Raw genomic sequence first — 9,561 nt, 5'->3', positions numbered from 1 at the left:
TACATAAAGCTCCTTGCAGAAATAATTAGTCTCGCAACAAAAATTGGCATAGGGAAGTGAGCAATATGATGGCATCAAAATGAGTCGAGGTGGAAGAAAAAAATGAATTTGGTGCTTAGATATGCTCTCTCCTAAAGTATTGTTGAAGCATTGTAAAAAGCTTGTAGCACACTCCTAAATTAAGAGGCATGATAACCCAAAATTTCTGTTCCAAAAATAGTTTTACGTTTAGGGCACTGTTTAGAAAAGAAATTCGTTTGATAAACCTATTCGGTTTTCTATTTAGGAATAAATTTCATTCCGTAAATAGATTTGGAAGAGAAATCGAGCTAAAATTTTCTACTTCGATTTTACGGAAGAAAATCATAAATAATTTCTCTCACTAAACCCTAATTTCGGTGAGTCCTCCCTCATCTCCTCTACGTCTTTGCCTCCTCCTCTTCCTCAGCCTCTTCTCATTTTATTAAAAATAAAAATAGATAAAAATAAATATATTCATTTTATTCATTTAAAAATAAAAATAAAATTATTTAAATAAATAAATTATTTTTATTTATCATTTTATTTTTAGTTTATTAAAAATAAATTTATTAAAAATAATTTATTTATGATAAATAAAAATAAATTATTTTTATTAAAAATAAAGTTATTATTATTTGCCTTGAGTGTTTTGTCAAATCAAAATTTTTTATTCATTTTAAAATAAACTTATTCATAAAATAAAATAAAATAAAATAAAATGATATTCTTTTATTATTTTTTATTATTTTTTTATTTTATTTTATTCATGATTTTTTTTGTTACTAAATCATTTTTATTTTTATTTTTTATATTAAAGGTCGTCGGTTGTCGCCATCGCCGTCCGAAAGAAAGAAATTTTGTCCGTTATCAAACGAATTTCTATTTTTAGAATAGAAATTTTTATGTCGTTATCAAACGGTTATTTTCGCTAAAACTCTTATAGAAATAGAAATAGATTTTCTGTTCCCGAAACAATTTAATGCAGAATAGTTGTCATCTTGCGCCTAACTCACTCGAGAAATTGCCCATATTGATCGATCCCACATTGAGCGCAATGGATTTTGTGCTTTGGTATATAGGTAGACACTTCCTCAAAAGGTCATCTAAGCTTTAATTCTAGTGCTGAATGTTACCACCACGTCAATCTCTTGTGAGTTGATTTCAATATCCCACATATGATCAGGAAATGCTCACCTATGGTTCAATGTGTTATTTGATCTGTCATGTTCTCTTCACCATCTTTAAAATTCGTTAGAAGTGACACTTTATTCAAATCCTATTGTCCCGCTCTCATTGACCAAGTTGTTCCAATATGAAAATATAAGGATTAAAATCCTGTAGACTTATAACTGAAGCTCATTTGGTCCCATTCATTCACATTGTTCTCACCTAGAAAGAATTAAAATCCACTGAGGGGAAAAAGAAAAAGGAATGTCGAGATGAATGATTTGAGATTCTGGATTTTGATGTACTTCGGCGAGAAAAACCTTTGAAAAAAAAAGCACCATATAAAGTAATATAGCAAATTGGTTCATAAAAGAAGGCAATGTAACATATTGATAGCATTTTGGGAAGAAAGATGGTAAGAGATGCACTCCGATGATGAATTATAAGGTCATTAATATAAATCCCTACAAAAATCTGTGTATTTCAAATTTTTTTTTGATGACTTAAGAAAGTCAGAAAGCCGACAAATAGGTGGGTAAAAAACCCGAGAAGTAACATGGAAACCACCATCCCATGCAACCGGGTAAGTCACCAAATGGCCCACCAACCTCCTTGCAACTTGCATTGTAGAGGCTTTGAACTCTCGACCTCTCTCTTTAGAAGTTTGGAGCCTACCTAGCGGAGCCACCACGGTCAATGGTAATGCTCAGTTATTTTTTATACAAAAAAAGTAACAAAGTTTCATGTATTTAAGGTATTTTTGACTCACTAATAATATTAACTTATGAATAACGAATATCTTCTTTTAAATAAAATTGACTTTCAATGTGTCTAGTAAATTTTTTATGGAGCAAAAAGTATTCAGATAAATGTGAATAATAACTCGTCATCAGATTTCATGGAGTTCTTAACCAAAACAAATAAGTAAATCTGATGGAGCCCACAATTTATAATGATTCTCATTCAATTTATCTTATGATTATTTTGCGTACACGTATTAAAAAGCCCGTATTTATGGGAAATTATTGACTTGTATAGAACGCAAGTTGCTTTTTAATTCTTAAAATCCATTTGGCTCTCTCTTTTCCCCCCACTCTTTGAGAAATATTTACCTGGGATTCGGACACAACGTACAGGGCGGTCCCACCCGCCGCCCACAAGATCAGCGGCCAAGATTCAATTGGCCCTGGAACAAATTCCCTCCCCTCTGCCTCTCCTGCTGGACATATTGCTTCGTCCCGAAGCACATCGACATTCCCAAAGTCAACTCTTTGACCAGACCGAACGCCAAGATCACTGCACATCTCTCTTTGGATGATCGTCTTCTCTTCTACATCCGATCCGAAGCGAATACAGAGCTGACCCGCGATCGCGATGGGGTTCAACTTCATCCTGCACGCGCCGTGTCGTTCTCCGACGACGTGCGGCTCTTCCTTCGCGTGGTGCTCGTCCTGCCAGCCGCCGCCGCTCGGCTACCGCCGCTCGCCCCGCGGCGTGTCCGCCATGTTCGCCGCCATGATGCTCGGTGGACTGTAAGCCGCTCTCTTACTCTTCCTTTTTTCTCTTCCGCCTCAAAGCTCACCAACCCAAAAGATGGAAATGAAAAAGCCAGTCCTCAAATTTCGTTGCATCTTTGTCAGGGCCTTGGGACTGCTCGCTCCGACCGTGCTCGCGTTCGTCAAGTCGAAAGCGTCCAAAATCTTCCGCAAACCCACCGCGGCGGTCAAGAGAGAGGAGACGAGCAACCCCGGAGCCGCGGCGAGCGGCGGCGACGAGCCGGCGCCGGCCGGCGAGGAGTACGAGGTGTTCTTGAGCTTCAGGGGACCTGATACTCGCACGGGGTTTACCGATTGCCTCTACCACGACATGCTCGGCGCCGGAATCCGCGTCTACCGAGATGACGAGGAGCTCCGCGTCGGCAGGGAGATCGGCGGCGAGCTCATGCGGGCGCTCGATGTGTCCAAGATCTACGTGCCCATCTTCTCGAGGGACTACGCGTCGAGCTCGTGGTGCCTCCGCGAGGTCGCCCACATGGTGACTGCGTGGCTCGGTCGAAGGGGAATAAGGAGATCTTGCCAGTGTTCTTCAACGCCTCGCCCGCGGATGTTAAGCTCAGGACTGGGCTGTACAGGAATGCCATGACCAAGCACAGGAAGAAGTTTGGGGATGAGGAAGTGAAGAGGTGGGAGGATGCTCTTGTTGAAGTTGCTGAATTGAAGGGATGGGACCTCAAAACGAGAGGGTAATTACTAATCTTCCAATTTTCTGTCCTTTTGATATTATTTTCGTGTCATTTATACGCAATCTGATTGTCGTATTAGAATGTGCAATTTGAATTCCTCAGTCTTTGCCATTTTCTGCATAGTTAAGATTTATGGGAATTTCGACAGTTTGAAATGCGGGAAGAAGTTGGCAGTAATTGTACATTGTCTGGGGTCTCAGTTGGATGCTAGTATATTCTGTGTCTGGCGTGGTCATTGATGTATAGACTCATGAAATCTGGCAGGCTCCATTTTAGTAGTCAACAACCAGCTTTCAGAATTAATGAGCCTGGATAATCTCTATTCCGTTCCTGACTTTGATCGGCCTTTCATCCGTGGTAAGTGATAATCGATAGGAGAAAACTGATGAGTTAATTAGCTCTCCATTTTGGTCATGCTTACTCATATACCAACCAAATCAGGAAGTTCTGCAAAAAAATTTCAGTCATTTGGCTAGTCTAGAATGCAATTTCAAACTTCAGAGTACAGTTCAAACAGAGACCAAGCAAAAAACATCAGGTGGGTAAATCATAATTAAGCATCATATCAAGAAGGCATTTGCAATGACATAATATTGCACACCTCCTCCATCGTACACGTGGATTCCGTAGATCTAGAACCTACATATACTCGAGGGTGTGTACAAGTTCCATGATATTCAAAGCTTTTGTCTGTATGTTATTTGCCTTGTCTGAAATCTAATATCACAAATTTACTCTGATGTTTTTAAGGAGTGAAGCAACTAGTGGTTTCTGAGGAATGCTTCATTTTAGCAACCTGCCTCCTTTTCTTTGCCCCTCGTTTACCCTTCACTGGATATTTTTCACTCTTTTTCTCTGTCTTCTTTTCATCAATTCTTCTTCTTAAGTTTTCTTTCTGCTCTGGCTCAACTCAATGTTTTTAAGTTAACTTGTAAGTCCAGTTATTTATTCCATCCTGCTCAATCAAGCTTGGAAATCATTCATGAAGCAGGAAGAACTTTAAGCTTAAGTTGCATTTCCTATTGATGGTATAAAAAGAACTAAAAAAAGAGAGAAAGCTTGAAGACAGATTTATATTGTTGGGAAAGAGGTATAAAACATTGGAACTCTGTCTCATGTGTAAAATTTTACCTTCGTATCATGTGCATGTTTCTTGAACTGACTCCTTGTTTGCGAATCATCTATGCATAAATCCAAATACTTTTGCTTTGACTTGAAAGAAATGATAACATCTCTATTTACCGTCTTTTTTCAACTGAGGCAGTTCGTATATGTGGCAGGCATGGGGAAGCTATTAAGTTTATCATCCGAGAGGTTTTGTTTAGGTTGAAGATAAAGCATAAGTATGTGAAAAATCAGCTGGTTGGAGTGGATGATCGTGTAGAAGACATAATGAAGCTGTTGGATGTTGACTGTGAAGGTGTTCGTTTTGTTGGTATCCACGGGATGGGCGGTGTTGGCAAAACAACTCTTGCAAAGGTTGTCTTCAACCAGGTCTGTTCGTATTTTGATGATTGCTGCTTTCTTGGAGATGTTCGAGAATCATCAGAAAAAGGGGGCCTAGTAAATTTGCAGAAACAGTTGTATTCTGACATTCTTGACTCTAGATTCGTAGACAACATTCATGACATTGATGATGGGATCAACCAGATTGGGACAAGATTTCGCAGCAAAAAGGTCCTCATCGTTTTGGATGATGTTGATAAGGAAGAACACCTAGAGAAGTTAGCAGGGGAACGAGATTGGTTTGGTTCCGGAAGTAGGATAATCATTACAACCAGGAATGAAGCTACTCTAAAAGTCCTGGATGAGGATTTGATATACGAATTAAAGGAACTGAATTTTGATCAAGCTCTTAAGCTTTTCTGCATACATGCTTTTAGAAAAGATTCTCCACCTTATCAATACGATATTCCTGCATCAGAAATTGTTGTCACAACCGGAGGACTTCCTTTGGCTCTTGAGGTCATAGGCTCATTTCTCTATCGCCAACCAGAAGAGATATGGAAAGAGACTGTGGAGAGGCTAGCAAGAATACCTCATAAGGATGTCCGACAGCAGTTGATGATCAGTTATGAAGCATTAGAGGATGAGGAAAAGGAGATTTTTCTTGACATTGCATGCTTTTTTGTCAACAACACCAAAAAGACAAATGCAATTTACATGTGGGAAGCTTGCAATTTTTTTCCTGAGATTGGGATACAGGTTCTTATGCAAATGTCTCTGGTAAAGATTGTTGATGGTGATGTATTATGGATGCATGACCAGCTCAAAGATCTTGGGAGGCAAATTGTTCAGAGGGAGTGCTTGCATGATCCCGGAGAGCGTAGCCGAGTGTGGATTTGTGAGGAAGCCGTGGACATTGTAAGAACAAAGCAGGTAAACAAAATTCACTGTTTTGATGAGTTGGATACGTGTAGAAAAGAGTTTACATACCCACTTAAGAGTCCTCTCAATTCTTTTACCCTAAATGAGAATCTGAAAATTTGTCAAATTCTTACTAATATATATTTTAAATTCATGCTTGTTCATTTGCGTTCGCTTTGGCAGAGAAAGAAAAAAGTTCAGGCACTCATATTAACTGGAAGTGATTATCAACCACTTGTAATTACGCATGATGAACTTAGTAGGTTGCCCAACCTGAGGTTCCTTGAATTAGAGGAGGGAACCTTTGCCGGAGACTTTATGGATGATTTTTCGAAGTTAAGGTGGATTTCTTGGTATTCTCCTAAGCCCCTTGATCTTGAGGTAACCAATCTATCTATGAAGAATTTGGTTGTCTTTGAGATCGTTGCAGGTGGCATCACTGATGACTGGAGTGGATGGAGCCTAATCAAGGTATAATATACATTCGCTTTGATTCTGATTGGCATATGATGTAATATATACTATTTTCTTCTCTTGATGGTGAATCATTTTTGTTAGATGGCAAAGAATCTGAAAGTTCTAAACCTCAGAGGTTGTGAAGGCATAACTAGAACACCAGACTTCTCTGGATGCTTCAGTCTAGAGAGGCTGAGTTTCTATAATTGCATAAACTTGGTTGAGATCGACCCCTCCATTGGGAAGCTAAAGCGCTTGATTCACTTAAATCTTAAAGAGTGCCTCGCTCTTAAGGATTTGCCTGAAGAAATTGGAAGGCTTACGAATCTGAAGCTCCTTGCTTCTAGTGGATGTTTTCTGAAACTCCCAGGTTCATTTGGGAAATTGACATCATTGAAGGAGTTGGATTTGTCAAACATACAAATTGAATGCCTTCCTGATTCTATTGGTGATAAGAAGTTTCTGTCTGTCCTTATTCTAAGGTACACACAAATTAGTACACTTCCAGAGACTATTGGGAAGCTTGTCAAACTTGAGTCTCTCTCTCTCTTTGGGTGCGTTAAGTTGAGAAAACTCCCAGACTCAATTGGGAAGCTAGAGTCTTTGCAGGAGTTGAATTTATCCAGTACTAAAATTACTGAGTTACCAGATTCAATTGGAAATCTGGAGAAATTAAAAGTGATATCAACGGAGAATACTCCAATAAGGAAATTGCCCAGTACTATTGGAATGTTAAAGAATCTGGAAGAGCTCCATGCTAGTGATTGTGAAGAATTGACTGGTGAAATTCCAATTGAAATTGGCGCATTGTCCTCTTTGAAAATTCTCAAACTATCAGGTGCCCATATTTCTGAAGTGCCGACAACAATCAATCATATTCTCCACCTTGAAAGACTAGAGTTGACAGGTTGTAATGAGGTTCAAGAATTGCCAGAGCTTCCAAAAAGTCTAATCTATCTGCATTTTCAATCATTGGCATTGCGCATAGTTCCGGATCTCTCAAACTTGACTAATCTGGTCGATTTGCTCTTGTCTGATGGCTCTGAAGATGTGCTTCAAGCTTCATCAGATCTGTTGCCAAGTTCCAGCTTAGGGTGGATTAGGAGGTTATCCAAACTGAAGAAGTTAGAATTGTCTCTTTCTAGTGTCCCTGCACCACCTACTGAGTTTGGTTCTCTTCCTCGTCTAACTGAGCTTATTTTATCTGGACTAGACTTGCAATGTATCATGAAGCTTCCTCCCTCCTTATCAGAGCTGCAACTTGTTAATTTCAACTCAATAATATCTTGGTCAATCTTTTCCAACTTGAAAAACTTGTCCAGGCTACGACTTTCTCAATCTCAGCTTCAAGAAATTGAGTTCAGTGGCCTCGAACAACTCAGAGCATTGTCAGTGACTAAATGTGAACTCCTCCAGAGGTTATTCATCCCGGCAAGCTTAAAGAAACTTAAAGAATTGTGGCTATCAGAATGTCCAAAGCTAGTTGAGATTGAAGGTCTGGAGGCCCTAGAGTCCTTGGAAGAAATGAATGTACAGTACTGTGGTTCCATTGAAAGGTTATATGACCTGTCAAGCTCAAAGTTGCTGAAGCTTTTGGTTATATCAGACTGCTATGAGCTCCGTACTATTGAGGGCCTCAGCAGTTTAGAATCTTTGAATGCATTACTTGTTTATGAGTGCAGTTCACTCGAGAAACTAATTATTCCATCAAACTTAGAGAAGCTAACGCATTTGGAGGTTTCAGGATGTGAGAAGCTGATTGAGATTCCAGGTCTTGGTGCATTGGAATCGTTGGAGACTTTAACCATTAAAAAGTGTCCTATTAGCAAACTATGCGAGTTATCAAACTTACAGATGCTGAAGTCTCTGTCAATCGTTGGATGCCATGAGCTACAATCTATTGATGGTGTTGATGAGCTAGAATCTTTGCTTGATTTCTATGTTTCTAGCTGTCGGAAACTGGAAGCTCTGGTGGACGTATCTAACACAAAGTTGTCTGATGAATGCCTAATAACAATTCGAAAGTGTCGGAAATTACAAAGCCATGGCTATCCTAATGTCAATGGCCTTCCCTACAGGGATTACAAGGACATGATTGTTGCAATGGCAAACTCTCCTACGAGGTCACTCCCTTTAGAGACATCAGACGAGGTATCCATCTACTTCTTCATAAGTAGAAGCGTAGCCCTTGCCCCTTTTTTTTTATCCTCTATAATAACATAAACAGTCTGGTCTTGAAGTCTATAAGATCTGACCTGTTTACTAATTCCACCTTCGCATATTACATTTCTTCATCAAATCTATCAGGAAAAACTCAAAACATGGAAAGCCAAATAATACAATGAAGTATGATGATATTTAATTGGAGAAAGTAGCGTTTTAAGATACAGCAAATTTGCATTTCTTGTAGGATGAAGATGAAACGAACGATGAAGCGGAAGCGCTGGAGGTGGATAGATACAGCTTTGATGATAATAGCTCACCTACCATCGTAACTTCTCACGAACCTGATACTGAGGTTTGACTCCGAATTCTTTCATCCGCGAGTTCTCAAGATAAAGAGATTCCCATTGTAAGCTATGGTGAATGAGGGACCCCAATATGACCACAATCTTTTTTTATTGCACCGGGGATTTTCATCTTTAGTTTCTTCCTACTCGGGAAAAAAGAAGGGATAGAGTCACCATAGGCCCCTAAACTTTTCCAACTTGTTGAACTCAGATTTCTGAATTTTATGTGCAATTGGATCCTTAAAGTACATGTTTTTCTTTTGTTCAAGTTGATCTTTTTGTTAAATTGGAAATGGAAATGCTGGCGTGGACTGAACCATTGGTTCCACATGAGCATTGACCAGACAAGTTGGTACTTACGTGTAATTTCCTATGAGAGAAAAGCGAAGAAATTGGATGCCGCAGGGCAGGTGGCGATGCTGCCAACGCACTGGTGAGGGCCATCGAGTCTTTGTTGCCTGTCACATGGCCCATGTCAAGGTCAGGCGATAACTAGGGTTGCTTGACCCAACTGTTGATCGCTCAGGTCTTGCGATTAGAATATTGGAGATTAATTTGTTGTTTTATGTAATGCTAGGTAAAATTGAATTGCCATAGAGATATGAAGAAAAAAAGAGGTGGTAAAATATCGTCAATCTTGAGGTGCCCCACATCATAGAATAAAGTGTGAATGGAATGGATGAAACATCAAGAAAAATAATGTAATTGGAAATAAAAGTGAAATAGAAATATCTTGTATAATTAATTAGCGTGATCATTTTAATTTAAGATGTTAGTCCTATTCCCATAATGCTCATT

General features: G+C 39.2%; 1 protein-coding gene across 2 annotated transcripts in view; it reads left to right on the top strand.

The window, feature by feature from the left end:
* Window positions 1–9,009, top strand: part of LOC104439801 (disease resistance protein RUN1-like) — a 98,888-nt gene extending 89,879 nt beyond the window's left edge. The window contains exons 1-6 of one of the 2 annotated variants that reach the window (XM_039308772.1): window positions 2,390–2,720; window positions 2,829–3,430; window positions 4,711–5,809; window positions 5,981–6,268; window positions 6,356–8,404; window positions 8,664–9,009. In XM_039308772.1, the coding sequence (XP_039164706.1) occupies window positions 3,327–3,430; window positions 4,711–5,809; window positions 5,981–6,268; window positions 6,356–8,404; window positions 8,664–8,777 (3,654 nt within the window). In that variant the 5' untranslated portion in view covers window positions 2,390–2,720; window positions 2,829–3,326 and the 3' untranslated portion in view covers window positions 8,778–9,009. Of the gene's footprint in view, window positions 1–2,389; window positions 2,721–2,828; window positions 3,431–4,710; window positions 5,810–5,980; window positions 6,269–6,355; window positions 8,405–8,663 lie in introns of those variants that run through there. The other variant, XM_039308773.1, reaches the window with a different exon arrangement.
* The last annotated feature ends 552 nt before the right edge of the window (window positions 9,010–9,561 follow it).

The sequence above is a fragment of the Eucalyptus grandis genome, chromosome 3, assembly GCF_016545825.1.
Source record: "Eucalyptus grandis isolate ANBG69807.140 chromosome 3, ASM1654582v1, whole genome shotgun sequence".
Classification (NCBI taxonomy): domain Eukaryota; kingdom Viridiplantae; phylum Streptophyta; class Magnoliopsida; order Myrtales; family Myrtaceae; genus Eucalyptus; species Eucalyptus grandis.
Note: the sequence above shows the minus strand (reverse complement) of the source record. Positions and strands in the feature narration are given on the sequence as shown.